Raw genomic sequence first — 22,897 nt, 5'->3', positions numbered from 1 at the left:
GTGGACATGACTTTTGTCCTTCCTGGGCACTGACACCCTGCAGAACTGGCCTTCAGGAGAGCCAGGCTGAAGGACAGCACATTCTAGGCACCTGCTCCTCCCTCTCACCCAGAGCCTCTGTGACCCATTTCACAGATAGGAAAACAGAGACTTAGGGGGAGAAATGCCTCCTGGGCCCCTTTCCTGATGCAAACTAGCCTGGCATCTCAGACCAGGACCTGTACCCTAGCCCAGGGAACATCTCCTCCCGCTAAGAATCTCCCCTGTAAACCCTGGAGACATCACTCCCACCCTAGAGTGGAAAGGAAGCTCAGAGTTGGAATCCACTTTCCTCCAAGGGTGGATACATCTGGCTCTGCCTGCCCAGCCCAAGGGGTCTTCCTGGGTGTGTGCACCTGGGCCTGCTGGTACCACACAGCTCCACGGTTTCAGTCACCTCCTCTGACAACTGCCCACTGTCCCCTTGGGACAGCTGAGATTAGCGGAGGAGCCCCGGGTTCTCAGGACCCAGGAGACCTGACTTCCAGGCTCGCTTCCCCCTCTTCCTGGCCCTGGCTGTCCCATCACAGTCACAGTGCTCTGTGCCACTGTCACCCCTGTCGGCAGGTGGGCAGAGCCAACGGGGAGCACGGGCTGCTGTGGGCCTGAGCCACCCCTGGACACTGCCCCTCTCCAGGCCCGAGTCCCCTGGTGTCTCCTGGGCTGCACACCTTCTAAGCGCTGCCCAGATAGGTCTTGGGTTCTAAGGCCCCACACATCAGCTGGGCCACGCCCGTGGGGTCTTGTGGGCACCTGTGCCTGCTGGGGTGGGAGCGGTATGCAGCAGGCTGTGGTCAGACCAGCTGGGCATGCCCGAGGAGCATGCGGGAGTAACCAGGGCAGTGGCGGGGGTCGCCTAGGACCCCTGTGAGAGCCCACCTCTGTCTATGAAGGGCCCAGATGTCAGAACCCACCCCCTACCTCTACGCCCTCCCAGAAATACCAGGAATTAAATGCTCTCCCTGGGGAGCAGCCCCGACCAGAGAAAGCTGCCAGAGAGGCCCCCTTGAAGGGCTACCCCGGGCCTCCCCGTTGGCCAGCACCGGGCCGGCGGCGTGGCTTCCGGTTAGGGCCCGTCCCCTGGGTCATGGCCGGACCTCCAAGGGCCTCACCCGGGCCTGGATTGGAGCCAAGGGGCCAGGGCCTTGGCCTCACCAGGGGGTCGGAGCAAGAAGTCGCCGCATCTCTGCCAGCGTCCCCAGCGGCACAATGGGGATGAGGCCTCCAGGCTCTTTGGGAGCTCAGTGGTGAAGGCTCAGCAGGCGCCCCCATCCCTGGGAGGGCACCTGCGAGGCGCCCCCGATGCTGAGCCCGCACGGCCAGCAGAGGGCGCGCGCCCGAGTCCCGGAACCCGCGCCTGGAAGACTCCTCCCAGAGCGCGCACCGCGAGCACGCGGCGACCCTGTGCGCTCAGCCCGGAACCTGCACTGCGCGCGCAGCTTGGCCGCCTGGCCCGTAGGGGCCCGCAGCACAGGGTTCAGAGAGCCCTGGCCCTCTCGGCCGGCCTGGAGGACGCCCACCTGCCCTGCCTGTCGCCGCGACCCTCCCAGGAAATGCGTGGGGAGGCCACGGCCAGGGAGGGACCTCGGGAGGGCGCGCCCACGGGGTGGGGCTCGCGGAGGCCAGGCGCTCACCACCCGGGCGTGCGGGGTCTAGGGAGGTGAGTGGGCGTCGCATCCGTGACCGTCGCAGGACGTGGGTAAAGCTGGCGGGGAGGCAGCCAGCCGCAAGAGGTGGCGGTGGAGGGGAGGGAGAAAGGCGCCCACCCGTGCCGCTAGGCCCTACTGCGCGGAGGGGAAGCAGAGGCCCTTCTGAACCCCACTACCGCGGAGAGGTCAGACCAGCCAGCGCTAATCTTCCGCAGCTTTAAGAAATCTCTAAAGGAGAGGGGTGTGCAGACCGCAGGGCGTTCCTCCCCGCCCTCAGGAGCAAGACCCTCCACCTCCCCAAGGGTGCCCCCAACTCGCAGGTGTCCAGAGGGGAAGTCACGCGGGGAGCGGCGGCCTGGGCTTGGGACGAATCAGCCCCTTTGGCCTGCCTCGTTGAGCCCCTGGCGGCCATACTGGGAATTCCCTGCCCTAGTCTGTTTCCCTATCCATGAGGTGGGCGATGGTCCTGCTGTCCCAGAATTCCGGACACCAGGCACAGTAGAACTCCACTCAGCAAGGCCTCAGATGTGGGGATCTGTGTCCCTGGGCCCTGAGGGGACACAACAGTGGCCAGTCAGCTGACTGAGCCCAGAGGCGGTGGCTGGATGCTGAGACTGAGCAGGCAACTGACCCAGGGTGAGCCCCGGGGACACCCACCAAAGCAGTCGTGACTCTGTCCACCTGGCCATCAGAGGGCACAGTGCCTCCTCCCCCAGGACGACGGACCCATGCACAGCCACCACCCCAGGACCTCCGGACACACTCCCATACCCTGTACCTGTCCCTTCTTCACCAGCATCCACCAAGGGCTTCCTGGCTCCCACACGTGGACACTGTGCAGACACCTCCAGGGGTGGGGGCGGCTGGGGCAGAAATTCTGCAGCTGTTGGCCTTGCGGGAAGGACACGGGCCGAAGGAGTCGCTGCCCTCTAACTTCTCCGAGGTGGCAGGCTCACAGGAGCAGAGTGGGCTCCAGTGGCCCCGCCAGGACAAGGCACTGATTCACTTCCAATCCCAGCCGCCCATTCCGTGACCCGGGCCAGTCCTGCTGGCAGCAATCAGCACCACCACAGACAGCAAGGGCCCTCCTCCACCCTGTGGTCAGCCCGTCCTCCAAAAACCAGGCCAAGAGAGGGCCCTGCTGGCTCAAACCTTCCTCTGAGCCAGCCTATGACAGCCCAGGGTGTTCAGCCTCTGCATGGAGAGAGAAGCCCCAGAGGCCTGCGGGTGCTGCCCATTCAACCACCTTGAAGCTCGCCCCTGTTGCCTGCGTGTGTGTGCGCGCACACACACACACACAAATGCACACAGGCACGCACATCCATATGCACACGGGATACACTCATCCCTAGTCCAGTCACTGAGCCCTACTCCCTATCCAGGCCAATGTGCCTTCCACGACCCAGGGACAGCTGCTGAGCCAGGGACCGCAGTGGCATCATCACATGGTGTCCTCCCAAGGCCCAGGCACCCTGTCCTGTGGCCCCCGCCCTGCTCCAGGGCTCAGGCAGATGGTCAGGACCACCAGCTGGACGGCATCCCCACAGCTTCGTCTGCAGCCCCACTGGGAAGCTTGTCTGGCAACACTCAGCTCACACACCCGTGGTGACCCCACGAGCCACCTCCCCCAAGGACCCCACAGAAAGCACAGAGGCTTCTAGCCAACCAGTCTGGCTGCAGACCCCAGATTTGCTGAGCAACTTTGCTTCCCCTCCCCAGCCCTACTGCCCCATCACTAAATGCCGGTTTCATAGCTGTTTACAACTGCCCACTCCTTCCCTGGCCCTCAGAGCCTTCTGGACCCTCCCAGGAAGGTGGTCAGAGCATGGACGTGGCCACACCCCGCCTCACTCAACTTTATGTCCCGGAGGGTCCCACTTCTCCACACCCCTTTTTAAGGGCCTGCAGAACAGCCCCCATGCTCTCTCTGCCTCCTGTCCACCCACCAAAGTCCACTGACCTCTGCCCCCAGTGGCTACCAGCACCCTGCCCGAGGCTCTGGGAGCCTGGAGGGCCAGACCCAGAGTCTGAGGCATGACCGCCAGGGTAATCCCTGAAGGAGGCAGACCGGGAACCCGGAGCTGACATCTGTAGATGGGGCTGCAAGCCTGGAGAGCTGGGAACCAAGAGGGCCGGAGCAGGAAGGGCTCCCCAGGGGGCTTTGGACAGCACCTTCTTGGCCTCAGTCCTATGCCCCATGGGATGAGGACAAGTCCTGCCCTGCCAGCCTGATCCCTAAGTTCATGGGAGCCCAACGAGCCTGGATAGTCCACCACACCAGAAAACCCATCTTGGAAATGTGCCCCAGCTTCCCTGGTCCCACCTCCGCCCCTGCATGGGTGGTGGTGGGAGCTCAGAAACAAGGCCCTCCCTCGCACGCTTGCGATGAAAACCCTTTAATATTGGGCTTTCTTTAAATAAAACAGAAAGGTTGCAGCTTTCCCATGGTGGCTGTAAGGCAAGAACAGCAGTGGGGACAGGCGTGTTCTATCAGGGGCAGTGCTGCAGCCCTTGACTCTGGCTCAAGGTGGGCTTCCTGGAGGCAGCGGCAAGGAGGCAGTTCTGGATGTGCAGGCACAGATGTAGGGGAACAGGCAAGTGGGCACAGGGCCCTGAGCTGACAAGCAGTGACCCCTGCACCCAGCTAGATGGGGCACCCCCTCTCTGGGAGCTGAGGGCATCAGTTGGAGCCTCAGGCTGGGACCAGCCCCAACTTCGCCTTGGTGACTCTGGGCCATTCCAGGCGTCAGTTTACCCAGCTGTAAGGTGAGGCATTAGGCAGGAGGGGGTCCTAGTAGCCTGGTGTCTCCATTAGGGAGACCTGAGAAGGTGCCAGGAGAGGCTCTGCTAGCGCAAGGCAGGGCCGGCCCAGCAGCTGACAGGAACATGTTGAATATAGAGGACAGATGAGTTAAGAAGACGCCTGCCGGCCAGGCCAGAGAGGGGCAGCTCTAAGGGGGTACAGCGGCCTGTGGTGCTGTAGGCCCAGAAAGGGCGGGGATCAGCCCAAGTCACAGAGCATGGCCCTGGTGGGCAGCGAGGGGTGCGAGTGGACAAGGACACCCCTGCAGAGTCTCACGCCCACTCTATTCCCTCCAACAAGGGAACGCCCAGCAGGAAGCCTGCTGTCTTTCCAGGAGCCCCTGTGCCACCTAGTCTGACCCCTCTCAGCCACAAGGCTACCCTCCCATCCAGCCTGACTGGAGGTGGAGGTGGAAGAGGCAAGGCCGACTGCAGCAGGGAACCCGGGTGCCCCGTCCTCTGTCGGCAAATGCCTCCCTTCCATCTGCCTCTGGCCCCAGCCTCTGACCACCCAGGCTCTGCCCCAGGCCTGCATCCACCTCAGCGGAAGCCAGAGGGGCTGCCTGGCAGATGCCGCTCTGACCCTTCAGGAGTGCCCACTGCACCTGAATCTGGCCCAGGCCCTGGAGAGCCCAGGCCTGTACCCAGGATGCTCTGGTCTGGCCCTGCCTCGGCCCTTGCAGTGGTCCGAGCCAGGATCTAGGCTCGGGAGGCACTTGTGGGTCCCTCTGCTCCAGGCACCATCCTCCCCTACCTAGGCCCACACGAGTGGCCTCATCGTAGGGCCAGGCAGGACTCTCCTTTGCCCATCCATCCCCACCTTGAGGGCAGAGCTGGGTCAGGATGCCAATGCCACTCCTCCTTCTGCCTAGCGTGGAGCCCAGCACAGAGGGGTATCAACAACTGGGGGGGCCCAGTGGGTGGAGCAGGGTGGGCCAGGCTGGTCAGGAGGCTACTCCAGCTGGAACAGAGTATGGCCGAGACTGCCCATCTGTGGGCAGCCCCCAGGCCCAGGATGGTGGCCAGGGCAGACAGGGTGTGAAGGTGGCAGTCACTGGTCCTTGGTGACATCACTGAGCCCACTCTCCATGCGGAGCAGCTGGCTGCTGGCCTCATTGTAGGAGATCCAGTGCTGCAGGTCAGCGGGCAGCTCAGGGGGCTCCACCTGCAGAGGACAGAAAGGGGACACCCAGCTAAGCTATGGCCTTCCCACCTCTGGGCCGCTGCCCACACTGCTCCCCAGCCCGTGACCTTCCAAGATCCCCTGCCCCGCCGCCTGCCATGCTTTGCCCATGCCTCCCCAGGCTCTGCATACTTGTGCTACCCCTGCATACCCACCTTGACACAGCCCCACTTGTGCCCAGCCCATCTCCCCTAGGGGCCATCCCCAGAACCCAGCCAGAAACCCATGAAGTTGGCAGGTTGGGAAGGGCAGAGAGGAAATCCAGAGGCCTCAGGGTGACAGGGGACAGAGGAGTGGAGGGCCAGCATGGGAGCCCTCCTCCAGGAAGGTACCAGACAGGGCTCACTGAGTTCTCTTCTTTCTCCAGGGCACCCAGAGGACAGCACTTCATCCCCCAGGGCAGCCTGGGCCTGACCACTCCACTATCAACCCTCTCCACACACACAGCCACCATGTGGCAATGGGAGCCAGGCTCCAGGCCACTCCTGAGGGGTCCACAGCCTTGCAGATGGGCATTGGGAGCTCCCAGGATGAGGGGACAGGCCAGGCACAGGCCCACCCCCACTTCAGGGTGAGCAGCACACCGAGGTGCTCAGAGATAAAGCCCAGACCTTCCCTGCAGATGAGTCGTGACCCCCATGGCAAGTCCCAGCAGAGCTGGGCCTGGACTCTCCCCTGGACCACTCCCCTCCTCACCTAGTTTCAACCATGTGACCAACACTCACCCCAGCCCAGCTCTTCCTCTTTGGCCACATCACCGCAGGCCAGCCTCTCAACATGCAAGACCCGACCCTGGCTCAGCCTGCCCAAACTGCACCCGCGGTCTTTCCACGTCATCGACAGAGTCTCTGCTGTTCTGGGTCCCAGCCTTCACCTCCCACAGGGACCTCACCAACCAGCCCATGCCTGATTTTATCACGCCCTCTTTCCCAGAAAAGCAACCCTGGCTCCCGATCTCTTCAGCCTCTGTGCCCGGCTCTCAGCCTTGGTGGCCTTTGCCTTTGGACTCTAGATGCATGAAAGACATACAGAGTCCAGCACCTGGGGACAGAGAGAGATCTAGGCCTTTTAGGGGGTTCCTGACTGTAAACCAAAAATAACATCGGAAGGTACCCCCAACCATCTGAATGAACTTCCTCCAATAGGCCAGGGCCCTCCACATTTAACCAGAAAGACTAGCCCAGGCCATGATGGAAGAGGGTGTGGGACAGGCCTGTTATGCCCTCCAGCATTAACAACACAGACCTTAAGTCTGACAAGAAACATTTATGATCTATTCCCTCTGAAGCCTGCAGCCTGGAGGCTTCATCTGCATAATAAAACCTAGGTCTCCACAACCAGTATCTTAACCCAGACATACCTTTCTACTGATAATAGCTCTTTCAACCAACTGCCAATCAGAAAACTTACATCTACCATGACCTGGAAGCCCCCCTTCCAGATGGCATCAATGTGAATCTTACATGTACTGACAGATGTATTGTGCCTCCCTGAGATGTATAAAAGCAAGCTGTGCCCCGACCACCTTGGGCACGTGTTGTCAGGACTGGTGAGTCCTTATCCTTGGCAAAGTAAACTTTCTAAATTGACTGAGACATATCTCGGATACTTTTTGGTTCACATGACTCAACAGAAACAGAAGACCAGGGAGCCGTGTAGCTTTGTGCAGTGCCATTGCTCCTCTGAGCCTCAGTTTCCCCACTCCTGACATGACCTCTCAGTGTCAGAGGCGTTGGAACCACAGCGACTCCATTTTGAGTGAGGGCTGGGAAATGAGGCTGGGGCCTGCTGGGCTGCATCCCCAGAAAGAGGCATTCCGAGCCTCTAGATGTTTACAGTTGTAAAAAGTAGAGGTTCCTCTTCAAAGACTTTCCTACCAATCTAATTAGGAATAAATAGTAACTTCTCTTAGAAGCAAAATGTATTCAAAGACCTGTGCTAACATTATTAAATATCTGCTAGCAGTAATAAAGAAAGCAATGTACTACTTTATGTTCTTAGCTCCCACAATTTAGCCTAAATATTTGCCCTGGCATGCTTATACTGGTCCAAGCGGGCATTAGGTCATAGCCTGTTCCTCTTCCTTATTTGAAGGTGTTTTTACCTTTCTCAGCATTCCACAAATTACTTCCTTCCTTTGTTCTCCTCTGCCTTTGCCTCTTTTAAAAAGTTCTACGTTGCTAGCCAATTGGGACAAATACAGAATGTGAGGTCCCATCCCAGTCAATGGAAACCAGAGACGGCAATAGGGTGGACGCGTCAGGTTATAAATGACCCTGTTTCCTTTGTTGGGTGAACTCTTGTGGCAAAGCTGATGGCAAGTGTGTCCTTTCTGCAGGAAGTAAAAATGTCCTTGCTGAGTAAATTAAATTTATGTTCAACTGCTGTTTCTTTATGGCACCGGGGAACGAGCATTTCAAACAATTTGGTGGCCATCCGTACGGGGCTACATTCTCCTGCGGGGGCGGTCTCTGGTCCTCTCTCATGAGGGAGCATGCTCCTCTGCCTCACTGCAGTGGCCTCAGGGATGAGAAATCGAGACCCACCTTGTGTGACGAATAAACCCGGACTCTCAGCAATGCAGAAAAAAAAAAAAAAGAAACTGGCCAGCAACCTAAGGTAAAGGATGCTCACATACCAGGGCTGCAACTCTGCACAGACCAAGGAAGGAGAAGCCACAGGAGCTGGTAAAGTACTTCCTTGGTGGTGAGATTCCGGAGGGCTGAATGTGTGTGTGCGTGAATGATCACAGACAACCCTGCTTGCAGTGTGGTTTGTGTGAATGGTGACAAGTCCTCCTGCTGGACAGTGAGTGGGTCGTCTCCATGGTTCCGGTTCTGTGGTGACCTCATATGGCTTAGGGCAGGTCCCGCTGTGGGACTTACACCAGCACGTCTACACTAAGAGGGGCCTAATTCTCCCTTGGGGGAGCGACCAGAGAGGACAACACAAGTGGGAAATATGCAAGGGACCTTTGGGGGCAAAGGAGGAAACAGGTCAACATCCCAGGGCAGGCAAGGCAAGACACCCCTGGTTTGAGGGGTTGCGCCTTCCAGGGCAGGCAAGGCAAGACACCCCTGGTTTGAGGGGTTGCGCCTTCCAGGGCAGGCAAGGCAAGACACCCCTGGTTTGAGGGGTTAAGTCTTCCATTAATTTCAGGGGGTTGAACCTCACACAAACCTCCAGTAGTAAAAAATATATATATATATATATATATATTTCTATATATATATATTTCTATATATATATTTCTCTATATATATTTCTATATATATATTTCTCTATATATATATTTCTCTCTCTATATATATTTCTCTCTATATATATTTATATATATATATTTATGTATATATATATATATATATATATATATATATATATATATTCAAAACTCCCTTTTCCCCTCTTCACAGGGAAAGAAAAAGGCTAAGCTTCACTCCCGCCGGTTGGTCCCCCAGGGGAAGGGGAAGGAGAGGGGGGAAAACAGCAGCATAGGTGGCTGGCAGAGACAAAGGAAAGACCAGCAGACAGGAAAAAGAACTAGGAGAGGAAGTCAGAAAAAAAGAAAGCAAAAACAGCAAGCACAGTGGTGCCGGGAAGAGAGCAGAGGAGGTGAGAGGGCATAATTCTTGCAATTTGTGGCAGGCATCTGCCAAGCCTCTGGGCTGCCCGGGCTGGACTGCAGCCATGCAAATCCCACCCAGCCCGAGAAACTAAGTGTAGGAAGAAAGGGGAAAAAAAGTAAAAAGGGGAATGGTGGGGGTGGAGAGAGAAACTGACGGCAGTGCATGCCCAGGGGCTGGTGCCATTGCCCGGCCCTGCTGCTGCAGGAGCGGGAGAACTCAGGAGGGAAGAAGGAAGCAGGGGATGAAGAGTGAAGAGAGAGAAGAGACAGAAAGAGATTAAAACATAGAGGGAAAGAATAAGTAAGAGAGAAACTGGAAGAGACAGAAATCAAAGGAAGACATAGAGGGTGAAACTGAGAAAAAGAAACAGCGTAAAAGGCAGGCAGAAAGTTAAGACGTTGAAGATTGTGAAAGTCGTAAGAAAAGCTATAAAAGGGAATTTATGCAAGAAATAGTGTATAATTTAAAAGTAATTAGGCCTCCTGAATGTAAAATTATTTAAAAAAAACAGTTTATATACAAGGTATGTAAGAAAAATAAAATAATACTTTTAATAACAGGACTATAAGGAGACATAATATGGATTTTTACCTACATTAAAGGGTTAAAAAATATATTTTGTTTTAAAGGTTTAAGCAAGTTTTAAAATGTTAATTGTAAAGGAAATTCTGTGTGTAAACATATTGGCTAAAGTTAAAGGGGTATCATGCAGTTTTTCTGTGAACTGGATGTTAAAAGCACAATAGATTTTTCTTAAAGCACTAACCCGCTCTTTAACAAAAATTATAAAAGCTTAAAAATAGTCTGTAAAAATCTTACCCTATAGTCAGACATTAAAATTGAATAAATAATGTCTACAAGATTTTATTAAGTTTGGCCGGGCACGGTGGCTCACGCCTGTAATCCCAGCACTTTGGAAGGCTGAGGCGGGTGGATCACGAGGTCAGGAGATCGAGACTATCCTGGCTAACACGGTGAAACCCCGTCTCCACTAAAAAATACAAAAAATTAGCTGGGCATGGTGGCAGGCGCCTGTAGTCCCAGCTACTCAGGAGGCTGAGGCAGGAGAATGGCGTGAACCCAGGAGGCGGAGCTTGCAGTGAGCTGAGATTGCGCCACTGCACCTCCAGCGTGGGCGACAGAGAAAGACTCTGTCTCAAAAAAAAAAAAAAGATTTTATTAAGTTTAACATTAATAGCACATTAGTATAAAGGTAAAATTTAACTTATCTGGTATAAAATCATACAAAAAGCATTGTCAAATATAAAATGGTGTTTAGCTTTCTTAAGGCCTGAAGGTGGCCAGGTAAGTCATAAGGCCCCTCATGACCAAGGCCACAGTGCACAGGGGCAGTGAAGGCCCCAAGAAGGCCAAGAGCTTATGAGGAGGCAGGGCCGCAGTGTCCCCTGGGCGGCGCTGAGCAGGAATGGAGCGGGAGGCATCACCATGGGGCCTCAAGCCCCAGGATACGCAGCAAAAATTATATACTTAATTTATCTTCCAGTTACCCTTCCCTCAGAACTAAAAGTCTTTTAGTTCTACGTACCACCCCTAGAATTTCCAATACAGCAGCACCAGCCTGAAAACCACGTCCTCATCAAAAGACAGAAAGAAAAAACTTGAGCCAGCCTGGGAAGAACCCTATTTTATGCTGTTAACCACTGAGACTGCCATCCGCAGAGCCAAGAAAAAAATGACCACACTCCAGTCAAGAAAACATCTTTCTCTCAGAATCATGAATGACTGTACTAGGACCAATCCCTACTAAGTTAAAGTTAAAGAAAGCTTAATTTTCATGTACCTTCTATATTGCTTCCTTTCCTTTCCTTATTGTTACTAGCGCCTTTGTTATTACTGTAACTAACTCACCTCAGACCACTGCCTTGAATGCTTGTTCTGTCATACCTTGCGGAAATGTAAAAGATCAACAACAGCTAGCCTTTTCACACAAATGCTTACGTCCCAGCCCTCTGATGGACACGGTTACCCCTAGCTCTCATTATTGTAATGACCTGCAGCCAAGACGCCAATGTTCTGCCCCTATAGCCTGGCAACCTTGTAGTGAATGGGACTGTACACATTCAACTGCTCGGGAGCAAAGTTAAACTTCCACGAAAAAGGTCTGTGCAGATCTAAAACCCCTCATCTATTTCAATGAAAGGACTACCCTTTCGAACTGTCAGCCTTATCAGTGTAACCCTGTCCTTCTCTATCACCACCTCCACCTTAACTAACTCTAGACCTGCCCTCAGTCGCTTCTGTGGTATGGGGATTGACATAAATGGAAAAGACCCCCTGGGTATTTTTTAAGTACGCATTATTCTCCCATCTCCCCCTTCTTCAGTAGCCTCATTTCTAGATCTCACACCGGTTGCTTCTACATCTAATAATAAAACTAGGGTGTCTATTGTAAAAATAAGAGACCTAAAACAGACCTTAGCCATCGAGAGAGTATCAAGATGCAAATCCCTGGCTGAAATGGATTAAATATTCCGTTCGCACTTTAAATAAAAGCGATTGTTACGCATCAGGTTATCAATGAGCCTGTCTCCTTTGTTCGGTGTACTCTCATGGCAAAGCTGCTGGCGAGTGTACCCTTTCTGCAGGAAGTAAAAATGGCCTTGCTGAGTAAATTAAATTTATGTTCAGGTGGTATTTCTTTACGGCACAGGGGAACAAGCGTTTCAAACACAGTTAAGGGAACAAATTAATAATGTTTACTAAAGAGACCCAGACTTGGGAGTGTCCAGATATCCCGATGTCTGGAGAACAAAGGCATTCCTGATTTTGAAACCCCGTCTCTACTAAAAATACAAAAAATTAGCCGGGCGTGGTGGCTGGCGCCGTAGTCCCAGCTAGTGGGGAGGCTGAAGCAGGAGAATGGCGTGAACTCGGAAGGCGGAGGTTGCAGTGAGCCGAGATCACGCCACTGCACTCCAGCCTGGGCGACAGAGTGAGACTCCGTCTGGAAAAAAAAAAAAGAAGATAGTAATATTGATTCTTGCAAAATATAGTAATTAAGAAAATTACTCCTTTATCACCAACCCTTGTAGCAGAACACATCTCCCCATATATACAAGCATTGCACCTAGGGTGGACGCGTTCCTCCTCTTACAGGAACGTGCTACTGGGTCTACGGACCAGCTCTTCTTTCACCGCTTTACCTTAATAAACTTGCTTTCACTGTGCACTGCAGACTTGCCCTGAGTTCTTTCTTACACAAGATCCAAGAACCCTCCCTTGAGGTCTGGATCTGAATCCCTTTCCTGTAACATCAGGACCGAGATGAGACGGTGACCCTCGTCTGCTCGGGAGGCACCTGTCCGAGACCGGAGAGGGCAGTGCCCTAAGGGCACACCAGGGGTGCGCAGACCCTGGCTTCCTGCACGGACGCTCCAGGCAACTTTTCAGGCAACCGCTCTGGCCACATCGGCCTAGTGGCCGTCCCCAGGGCCCCAGGTGCCATACTGCAGGGGCGGTTCTGCCCTGCTGGAAGGAGCGAGCCCTGGGGAGGTGCATGGCCCTCCTCTCTCCAACTGCAGAAAGGCCAGAAGGCTTTCAGCTACTCGGCTCAGTACCTCAACCCCAAACCCAGGTGACCAGAACCCAGCCCTTCAGCTCTAAGCTGTGTGAAAGGGGGGCTCAGGTCCTCGGGAACTCTTAGGAACCTCTTCTAACTGATCACCTCTCCAGCCTATATTCAGGACCAAGGACCAGAGAGGTCAGCACTCCAGCCACAGAACAGAGTACCAGGAGAGAGGAGAGGGGTGAACACGAAACCGTGAGGGGCCAGGTTAAGAAATGGCAGGAGGGAAGCACGCTAAGCCCGACTATGAAGAGTTGATTCGGGGACCCTAGGAACCCCCACGAACAAAGGCATCAGTGAGGAATGCCCCCGGTAGAGAGGGAGGGGCGGGAGCGGTAAGAGGCAGGACTCCAGCAGTATCCGAAAGAGGTGCAGGCAGCGGGCCTTCCCTAGGGGAGGGGGCCAGGGACTAGGAGGAGCCCCTGGAGGTCCCACAAAGGCCGTGCTCCGGGGCCAGGGGCGGGGGCCGCTCACCCTGCGCTGGCACAGGTGCTGCACGACGCGCTCGGGTGAGGTGCCCAGCAGGTGCTGCCGGAAGCGCAGCAGCGCGCACACGAAGCCGTCCCGCAGGCTGACAAAGCGCGCCTCCAGGTAGAACGCGCGGTCGTCCCAGCCCAGCAGGCGGGTGCGCACCTCGAAGGGCTCCAGCAGGCGCAGCGAGCGGCGGTGGCGCGCGCACGAGGCCGCCAGCACCGTGTGCGCCCGCAACTCCCTCAGCGCCCCGAGCACCCCGCAGCGGGTCAGGTGCGCGACGCGCGCAAAGTCGGCCTCGCGCAGGTAGCGCGCGTTGTTCATGTGCAGCAGCAGGTCCAAGTCCGAGGGCAGCACGCGGCCCGGGAAGCGCTGCTCAGCTAGCAGGTCACGGACGCGCGGCTGCAGCAGGCGCGCGCGCAGCACGGCGCACGGAAGGCGCACCAGGTACCAGCCGTCCAGCAGCGCAAAGACGGCGAGCCCCAGGGCCAGCAACGCCACCAGCAGCCCCAGCATAGCGGCGGCGGCGGGCGCGGGGTCCTGCGGAGTCCGTGGCGCCGGTGCCGGTGTCCGCGGCGCTGGTTACGGGGCCCGCCAGGCCTCCTGGGAACTCGCGAGCGCAGCGCGCCCGGAGCGAACCACAGCGCGAAGCCGGCCGAGGGGGAGGTGCCCGGAGCCCCGCCCACGGTGGCGCGACCTTCTCAGTGCCCTACGTGGTCCGTCCCCCCGTCCAGGCCCGCGCCACTTTCGCGTTCCCTGGGGCGGGGCGGGCGGCGCGCTGAGCGCCACAGCGGCACCTGGCGGCCGTGCGCGGCGCTGCAGGCGCGAGGGTGCACGCGCGCCCCGGCGTCTCCGCCTTCCCAGCAGCGCGAGACCCTCGCCAGGCTCTGAAGACGCGGCCTGGCCCTGGCCGTTCGGCCTTTCGTCTGAGCGCAAAGGCTCCAGCACCTCCGCGGCCGAAGCCGCGGGACTTTTCGTGGAAAATGGGACCCAGCCCGATCGCCAGCGGCGCTGCAGCGGACTCAGCGGGAACCTAGCTTCTGCTCCAGGACCTCCAGGGCCACCCCAGCTCGCAGGGCGTTCGCAGCGGCTCAGGGCGAATCACGCTCATGGTCCCCGTGCGCATTTTCAGCCCCAGCCGGTACCTGGCGCTCTCACGACATTCATTCCACCCCCTAAAGGTCCTGCCAACCCCAGGCTCTTCCCGAGCATTCCCGCCCTTCCTCCCTTTTGAAACCGGAGCAAATCAGGGCCGGGCGGAAGCGGGGGAGCCCGGGTGAGAGTCGGTGACTCAGCTGCGGACTCCAAGTGTCGCCGGAGGCCCTGGGGCGCAGGCCCAGCGGGCTGTCGCGCAGCTCGGCTGTCCTGTGCCCCTTCCTGACGAGGCTAGGGAGGAAAGGCGGCCCAGAGAAGGCCGGACCAGCCCTCCCCGTCAGCCCCAGGCTCTCGAATGACAAAGGATGCCAGCGACCGGGGATGGGGTCCCGGAATTGCTGGGTTAAACAAGCTCCGGATTCAGGCCTGGGCCTGGGCTGGGGTTCCAGGGTTCTGGATCTCCCTCAAAGAAGGAGCTCCCTGGGGCGGCACCTGGCTCTGCTTGATAGCCCCAGGGACAGGGAGCTCTCTACCTATCAGGGCAGCTCCCCCAGTGCCGAGACCAGCTCGGTCTGGGAGACCCTAACCCAGCGGTGCTAGAGGAATTAAAGATACACACACAGAAATATAGAGGTGTGGAGTGGGAAATCAGGGGTCTCACAGCCTTCAGAGCTGAGAGCCTCCAACAGAGATTTACCCACGTATTTATTCACAGCAAGCCAGTGGTAAGCAGTTTCCACAGATTATAGATTAAAAGTATCCCTTAGGGAAACAAAGGGATGGGCCGAAATAAAGGGGTGGGTTTGGCTAGTTATCTGCAGATGTCCTTAAGGCACAGATGGCTCATGCTATTGTTTGTGGTTTAAGAACGCCTTTAAGCGGTTTTCTGCCCTGGGTGGGCCAGGTGTTCCTTGCCCTTATTCCGGTAAACCCACAACCTCCCAGCGTGGGCATCATGGCCATCACGAACATGTTACAGTGCTGCAGAGATTTTGTTTATGGCCAGTTTTGAGGCCAGATTTTGGGGGCCTATTCCCAACACCCTAGCATTGCTCACACTTGTCCCTGAAGTGTCACCTTGTCGTAGCTGGGCTCTGAGCCCTCTGCCCCAGGGAGGGGTGGCCTTTTGGGCTGAAGGGACTGAGGACATAGCCGTTGAGCCTGTTGGCCATTGCTCAAAGAATGCAGCCTCCTGGTCACCCATGTTGTCCCCTTGCCAACAAAAAGAGTGAAACACTGTGCAATGTTTGAAGAGATTTATTCTGAGCCAAATCTAAGTGACTGTGGCCCGTCACACGGCCTCAGAAGATCCTGAGAACTTGTACCCAGAGTGGTCAGGCTGCAACTGGGTTTTACAAATTTTAAGGAGACATAAGACATCAATCAATACTTGCAGGATGGACATTGGTTCGGTCCAGAAAGGTGGGGACAACTGGAAGTGACAGAGGGACTTCTAGGTCATAGGCAGATTCAAAGATTTTCTGATTGGCAATTGGTTGAAAGAGTTAAGTTGACCGGGCATGGTGGCCCATTTCTGTAATCCTTGCCATGGGGAGGCTGAGGACCATTTGAGCCCAGGAGTTAGATACTAGCTTGGGCAACATAGAGAGACCTCACTTCTACAAAAAAAAAAAAAAGAGAGAGTTATTTTTCAAAGACTTAGCATTAATAGAAAGGAATGTCTGGTTAAGATAAGGGGTCGTGGAGACCAGTGTTTCATCATCAGATGAAGCCTCCAGGTAGCAGGCTTCAGAGACAATAGATTGTAAGTGTTTCTCATCAGACTTAAAGAGTCTGTTCTCTCAGTCTTTAAGGGGTGTGTTGATGTTACTGCTGGTCAGCTGGGCCTGAAATCCAAAGGGAGGAGGGTACAGTGAGGCATATCCAACACCCATTTCCCGTCGTGGTCTGAACTAGTGTTTCAGGTTAACCCTGGACTGCCCTTGGTCAAGAGCAGGGGTCCATTCAGATGGTGGGGGTGCTTAGAATTTCATTTTTGGTTTACACCACTGTGTCCTCTCCTGCCAGGGGAGGGACCCACAGCTGGAGGCTTAGCCCTGGAGATACCGGTGAAGATGGATGAATGAGAAACCAGTTGGAGCTTCCAAGGTCTCTACCCACCCTCCAGACCTCCTCTGCTCCTGCCCCTGCCCATTCATTCCCAGCTTCTGCTCTCCCAGCTCCCCTCCCACCCACATGCTGTTCCCTCTTCTTCCATCTTCCGCTTCCTGGGCCCAGAGACTGGGCAAGATCCCCAGGGCTCTCCTTGCACAGGGAACCTCTCCCAGGGTGCATAGCCTTGCTGCAATCTTACACAGGGAATACATAAGCAAGGAATACTTCTGTCCCTCTTGGACCCTGAAGCCAGAAGGCCAGGGCCTGGTTGGCCTCCTAACTGCTGTGTCCCAGAGCCAGAGCAGTGCCAGACACCCAGCAGTCTTAGCACCCACGAAAGCTGGAGGGACCCACACCTTCCCCATCACTCAGTTGCATCAGTCTAACGCAATGGATTTGGGCAGCTTGTGGTGGTTCACTGGCAGTTTATTGGGGGACTTGAAGGAGTCAAGGTCAAGTGGGAGACTTCTGGGTGCCAGACCTGGCCCTTCCTTGGCCTGGGCTTGGGGTGTCCAAGCCCACAGAGCCATGCAGGGGGAAAGAGCTAGGCAAGCAGGGTGGTTGAGGAGGTCATTAGCGTGGCCTCGAGGGAAAACAATTCCAAGAGGAGCCCAAATTCGAATGTCCCCTGGTGTCATTGAGAATGGAGAGATTTAGGTTATGAATTGTGCAGTTGGTGGGTAGCAAGCCAGGGTCCTGAAGATAGTCTGCATATCCCCTGGTGTCATTGATAATGGAGAGGTTCAGGTTATGAATTGTGCAGTTGGGGGTATCAAGCCAGGGTCCTGAAGATAGTCTGCATATCCCCTGGTATATATCATTTATATAAGGATGTTACTTAACTATTGCTGTCTTCCAGAGGCAGCTTCTTGAACAAATACTTGAGGTCCTATATAGGTTTACGGGAGTAGACTGTTTTCTCCAAGCAGGCCTGTTGTCCATCAGGAGAAGCAAAAGGTTTTATTCTAGAGACAAGTCCTTCCAACTGTACAGCTGATGGAGTGGCCAAGGAAACCTGGTATGGACCCTTTCATTTCTCAGTGAACTGAGCCTCTGGGCTTCCTTTTCGCCATGTCTTGAGTAGGACCTGTGCACCTGGGCTAGCAGGGAAATGGTCTGAAACTCCATGACCCGGCTGAGGTCACATCTTATTATCATATTGGAAGATGGCCTGCTGAACTTGTCCCAAGTTAATGATGTATTTTACCACCTGATTTAAATCTTCGTCTAGAAGAAAGTGGCTAGGAAGAGGCTAGCAACAGGAGGAGTGGGTTGGGCAGATTCATTCTGTCCCGGCTTCCCAGGATGGAATGAGCAGTCCCTTTCCCAGTGCCCCTCCTTCCTATGGTAGGAACATGGGTTACAGGAGCCAAGGGGCCAAGCCGCTCTGTCTGGGCCACCTGTTTGGCAGCTTCACCAGCTCAGCTGTCTCCTCGGCTGGTTAAAGAACTGCCCGCTGGGGCCCTTCATGGTGCATGACAGCTATCTGGGCAGGGAGCTGAACTGCCTCAAGAAGGGACAGAATCACTTTTTTATGTTTTATGGGGGAGCTCCTAGGAGTCCACAGTCTCCTCTTTCCAGACAGCTGCATGAGCATGGAGCACTAGGAATCCATACTTAGAGTCAGGATATACATTAAGTATTTTCCTTCCCTTAGTTAAAGAGCCGTGACTAGTGCTCTGAGCTCTGCTTCCGGAGTGGAAGTGCTTGGGGCAAGGGCTTTCGCTTCTACAATGTGGTTCAAGCCAACAGCAGCATAGCTTGTCTTTTGGATGCCATTTTCTACAAAGCTGTTCCCAGATGTAAATAATTCTTTATCTGTATTATCTAAGGGGGAGTCCTGCAGGTCCATTTGTCTAGAATAGGTCTGCTCTAAAGTTTCCACACAAGTGTGTTTGTGTCTCTGAAGTGGGTGAGGGAACCAGGGCAGCAGGATTCAAGGTCTAACACACCTTTAAGGTTCAGTCGAGGGTGTCTAGCAGCAGGGCCTGCTATAAAGTTAGGCTTCCCCAGCCAGTGGTGCTCTTTTATTTCTAACACATTCCAGACCTGGTGAGGAGTGTCAGCCTGAAGGGGTTGGCCTCATGTGAGTTGGGAGGCCTCTCTGACCAGAAGGCTGGTGGCCACCACTGCCCTAAGTCAGCTTGGCCTTCCCTGGGCTACTGGGTCTCATTGCTTTGAAAGTAACCACTGGCCATTGGATGGACTCCAGATTCTGAATTAAGACATCCAGGGCTGGTCTGAACCTCTCATATACATATAGGAAGAAAGGCTTCTACAAATGTGGGAGTCCTAGGTCAGGGGCCTTCCTAACTCAGATTTTAGGGTTTCATATGCTTGCTGACAGGCTTCTACCCAGTGGGATGGTTGGTTTTCTCCACTCTTGAGTGGGTTTAAGTATGAGGCCAAAGTTTAGGATCTAAACCTAGCAGAAGCCAGCCATCTGCAGAAATCCATGCAGCTCTCTTCTACTACCAGGGACTAGTAGTGAAGCAATGGCCTGCTTTCAGTCTGGGGCAAGCATCCTGGCTTCTGGGGTAAGTATGAACCCTAGTCATCGAACCTGTGTCTGGGAGATCTGGGCCTTTAAGGGGAAGACCTTATATTCCCATTCAGCCAAGAAATTTAAGGTTTTAATAGTATGTTCTTGAAAACTATGGAAGCCCTCACTAGCAATGAGCAAATCATCCACATATTGCAATAAGATTCCACTTGTAAGTTTAAGATCTCTGACGTCTTTTGCCAGGGCCTTCCCAGAGAGGTAGGAGCTATCCTGAAACCCCTGGGGTAGCACTGTCCAGGTATATTGGGAAGTTTCCTGGGTCTCTGGATACTTCCATTCAAAGGCAAAAATGTAGGAGAATTTGGGATGCAATGGGATACAAAAGTAAGTGTCCTCTAGATCCAGCACCATGTAGAACTGAGTGTGCCTAGGGATCTGAGAGAGGAGTGTGGATAGATTGGGAACTATAGGATGACTGGGAACAACTGAGTCATTCACTGCCCTAAGCCATTCACTCCTAAAAGGAGTACCCTAAACCAGTACTTCCCTTTTGGTTTCTCCACAGGCAAGACTGGGGTATTACAAGGTGACTGGCAGGGCTGAATAGGCCTGTGCTGTAGGAATTTTTCCAGGAGGAGCTGTATTCCCTGTAGGTCTTCTGTCCTCAAAGTGTATTAGGGCTTGCATGGGTAGGGTACGCTTGGCTTAAGTTTTATCTTAATAGGCTCTGCAATGATGGCTTGTCTTAGAGTACTGGCATCCCATATAAACTTTGCCACTTGACATACTATCTCTTCCAGGACAGGAGGTAGCTTCTGACCTTTGGGAGCCAAAAGGGCCAGTAAATGGATTCTCTTCTCGGAGGTACTGAGACTTATATTGCATCCCCCAGAGGGAAACTGAGGCTCCCAGGTTGGATAATAAATCATAACCTATTAAAGGAAGGGGACACTCAGGGATATATAGGAAAGAATGAGTAATACCCTTAAATCCAATTTCACAAGTCAAAGGAAAGGCAAATCATTTTACCTTCTCCTGGCCATCTATTCCCATCACCATACAGTTGGCATTGCAGAGGTCCCACAGGTTGGGTCAGGACAGAGTAGGTGGTCCCAGTATCCAATAGTTATTCAAGTTTCCTGCCTGCTACATTGAGAGTGACCTGAGGCTTTGCGGTGGTGATGCCGACAGAACGCTTCAAGACTGCAGCTGGGAGAGCACTTGGGCTACATCCAGCAGAGAGGGTGGCCTTTTCATACAAGAGACTAGCATCAAGAGGAGTGGGTTGGGGAGATTCATGCTGTCATGACTTCACAGGATGGAATGAACAGTCCCTTTTCCAGTGCCCCTCTTTCTTATAATAAGAACATTGGTTGTCCCTCAGTCCTATTGCTGCTGGTTGAGGTCTGGTCACCCCTTGTCTGGAGTGTTTCTCCTGCCTAGGGTCACCTTGAGGCAGACCTGTAATTATGGCAGCCAAAATTTTCGCCCGATTTTTCATTCTCTCATCCTTTTTTTCCTCCCCTGCCTGGTCCTTATTGTTAAAAACCTTAAAGGCCTCCACTATCCACGTCACGTCACCTGAGGTGTCTTGGGGTAAGCTTCCAGTTTCTGAACCTTTCTCCAAATGTCTGGTGGAGCTTGAGTTATGAAATGCATGGTAGTTGTATGTTCATTTTTATAAGAAACTGTCAAACTGTTTTCCATAGTGGCTGTACCATTTTAAATTTTCACCAGCTGTGTATGAGTGATCCAGTTACTCTGCATCCTTTTCAGGATTTGGTGGTGTCACTATTTTTTATTTTAGCCATTCTCATAGGTATGTGGTGATATCTCATTGTGGCTTAAATTTGCATTTTATAAAGGATAAGGATGGCCTGGGCGCAGTGGCTCACGTCTGTAATCCCAGCACTTTGGGAGGCTGAGGCAGGTGGATCACGAGGTCAGGAGATTGATACCACGGTGAAACCCCATCTCTACTAAAAATACAAAAAAATTAGCCAGGCGCAGTGGCGGGCGCCTGTAGTCCCAGCTACACAGGAGGCTGAGGCAGGAGAATGGCATGAACCCAGGAGGCAGAGCTTGTAGTGAGCTGAGATTGCGCCACTGCACTCCAGCCTGGGCGACAGAGTGAGACTCTGTCTCAAAAAAAAAAAAAAAAAAAAAAGGATAAGGATGTTGATTATTTTTTAATGTGCTTATTTGCCACCCACATCTGCTTGCTGACAAAATGTCTGTTTATATGCCTTGTCCATGTTCTCATTGATTTTTTTTTTTTTACTGTTGAGTTTTAAGAGTTCTTTGTATATTTTAGATAAAACTCTTTGTCAGATTGTGGCTTGTAAATATTTTCTCTTAGTCTGTAGCTTGTCTTTTCATCCTAATAACAGAGTCAATAGCAAAGCAAAGGTCTTAATGTTGGTGAGGTCCAGTTTATCAATTGTTCCTTCTATGGATTCAGCTTTTGGTGTCAATTTTAAGAACTTTTTACCTAGCCCTAGATGGTATCTTTTTATGTTTTTTAGTCTAGAGATGTCATCTTTTTATTCCTGATATTGATAATTTGTCCCTTCTTACTCATGATCAATCTTTCTAAGGATTTATAAGTTTTATTAGTTTTTTCAAATAAGCAACCTTTTATTTTTATTTTTTGATGAATTTTCTATTAGTTTGAATTTCTTCTTTCTGTGGATATATTTGCTATTCTTTTTCTAATTTCTTGAAGTAGATACTCAGTTCTCTGTCTTTAAGAATTTTTCCCATGAATGGATTATTTTAGACCACAAGTTTCTCTTAAGCATATCTTTGTCACTATACCACAAGTAATAATAGGTCATGTAAACAGTATAATTCTTTTTTGGAGAAACAGTGTAATTATTTTTGGACACTATGTCATGCAGGTTGGAGTGCAGTGGCATGACCATGGCTCACTGCAGCCTTAACCTTCTGGGCTCAGGTGATCCTCCCACCTCCACCTCCATAGCAGCTGGGACTACAGGTGGGCAATACCACACCTTGCCAGTTGTTAAAATTTTTTGTAGAGACGGGTTCTCACTATGTTGCCCAGGCTGCTAACTCATGGGCTCAAGCAACCTTCCCACCTCACCCTCCCAAAGTGCTGGAATTACTGGCATGAGTCACTGTACCTTGCCTCAGTATAATTTAATACAAATATTTTCCAACTTCCTTTGTGACTGTCTTCTGAGACTTAGAATATTCATAAATTTATTTCTTATCTTCCAAACCTTTGGGGATATTTTATTTTTTGATATCAGTTTTTTATTTAATTGCATTATGGTCAAAAACATGCCACACGATTTCAACTCATTGACATTGTGGAGATTTGCTTTATCCCCAGCATATGGACAAAAATTTGATGAACATTCCATGTACACTTGAAAAAACTGTGACTTTTTAGTTGTTCGGTGCAGTGCCCTGTATATGTTAGTGGGCCAAGGTTGTTAATGATGTTCAAATATTGCATATTTTTATTAATTTGCTGGATTGTTCTGTCACACACTGAAAGAAGTATGTTGAAATTTACCATTTCATCTTTTATTTCTGTTAATGTTTGCTTTCTTTATTTTGAGGTTATGTTAATAGATGCATACACATTTAGAATTATTGTATCCACCTGTTGGATTTACCCTTTTGCAATTATGAAAAGCCCTCCATTATAGTAATGTTTCCTGTATCAACATCACTTTTGTCTGACAGTAGAAACTCTGCCAGATTCTTTTACTTAGTGTTTGCCTGGTGTTGACTCAGCTCCACACCAACCATCCCCACTCCACCTCTGTGGCTGGCCCTAGCTCCGCAAACTCATTT

At 52.9% G+C, this 22,897-nt stretch overlaps 1 protein-coding gene and 2 long non-coding RNA genes across 5 annotated transcripts in view; 2 read left to right on the top strand and 1 right to left on the bottom strand.

Annotated features, from left to right (window-relative positions):
• Positions 1 to 1,447: 1,447 nt before the first annotated feature.
• On the top strand, positions 1,448 to 7,827 carry LOC129524310 (uncharacterized). Its single transcript, XR_008668082.2, has 2 exons — positions 1,448 to 1,699; positions 6,041 to 7,827. It is a non-coding gene; the product is annotated as an uncharacterized lncRNA (long non-coding RNA).
• On the bottom strand, positions 4,069 to 14,476 carry THEM6 (thioesterase superfamily member 6). Its single transcript, XM_004047589.5, has 2 exons — positions 13,360 to 14,476; positions 4,069 to 5,655 (listed from the first exon to the last, which is right to left on the bottom strand). The coding sequence occupies exons 1-2, from the start codon at positions 13,870 to 13,872 to the stop codon at positions 5,542 to 5,544; spliced, it is 627 nt and encodes a 208-aa protein (XP_004047637.1). The 5' UTR covers positions 13,873 to 14,476; the 3' UTR covers positions 4,069 to 5,541.
• Positions 14,163 to 22,897, top strand: part of LOC129524309 (uncharacterized) — a 24,805-nt gene continuing 16,070 nt past the window's right edge. Inside the window, exons 1-2 of one of the 3 annotated variants that reach the window (XR_008668081.2) lie at positions 14,163 to 14,537; positions 16,480 to 16,560. This is a non-coding gene — a long non-coding RNA (uncharacterized lncRNA). Of the gene's footprint in view, positions 15,177 to 16,479; positions 16,561 to 22,897 lie in introns of all 3 variants that reach the window. The other 2 variants (XR_010135060.1, XR_010135061.1) reach the window with 2 other exon arrangements.

Source organism: Gorilla gorilla, chromosome 7 (assembly GCF_029281585.2).
Source record: "Gorilla gorilla gorilla isolate KB3781 chromosome 7, NHGRI_mGorGor1-v2.1_pri, whole genome shotgun sequence".
NCBI lineage: Eukaryota > Metazoa > Chordata > Mammalia > Primates > Hominidae > Gorilla > Gorilla gorilla.
This window is presented reverse-complemented; position numbering and strand designations above follow the sequence as displayed.

Bases quoted from the DNA above. Each gene is read 5' to 3' on its own strand.
- THEM6 (XM_004047589.5), bottom strand. From the start codon at position 13,872: ATGCTGGGGCTGCTGGTGGCGTTGCTGGCCCTGGGGCTCGCCGTCTTT. The intron at 5,656-13,359 runs GTGAGCGGCCCC...TGTCCTCTGCAG, and splicing joins AGCACCTGTGCCAGCGCAGG to GTGGAGCCCCCTGAGCTGCC.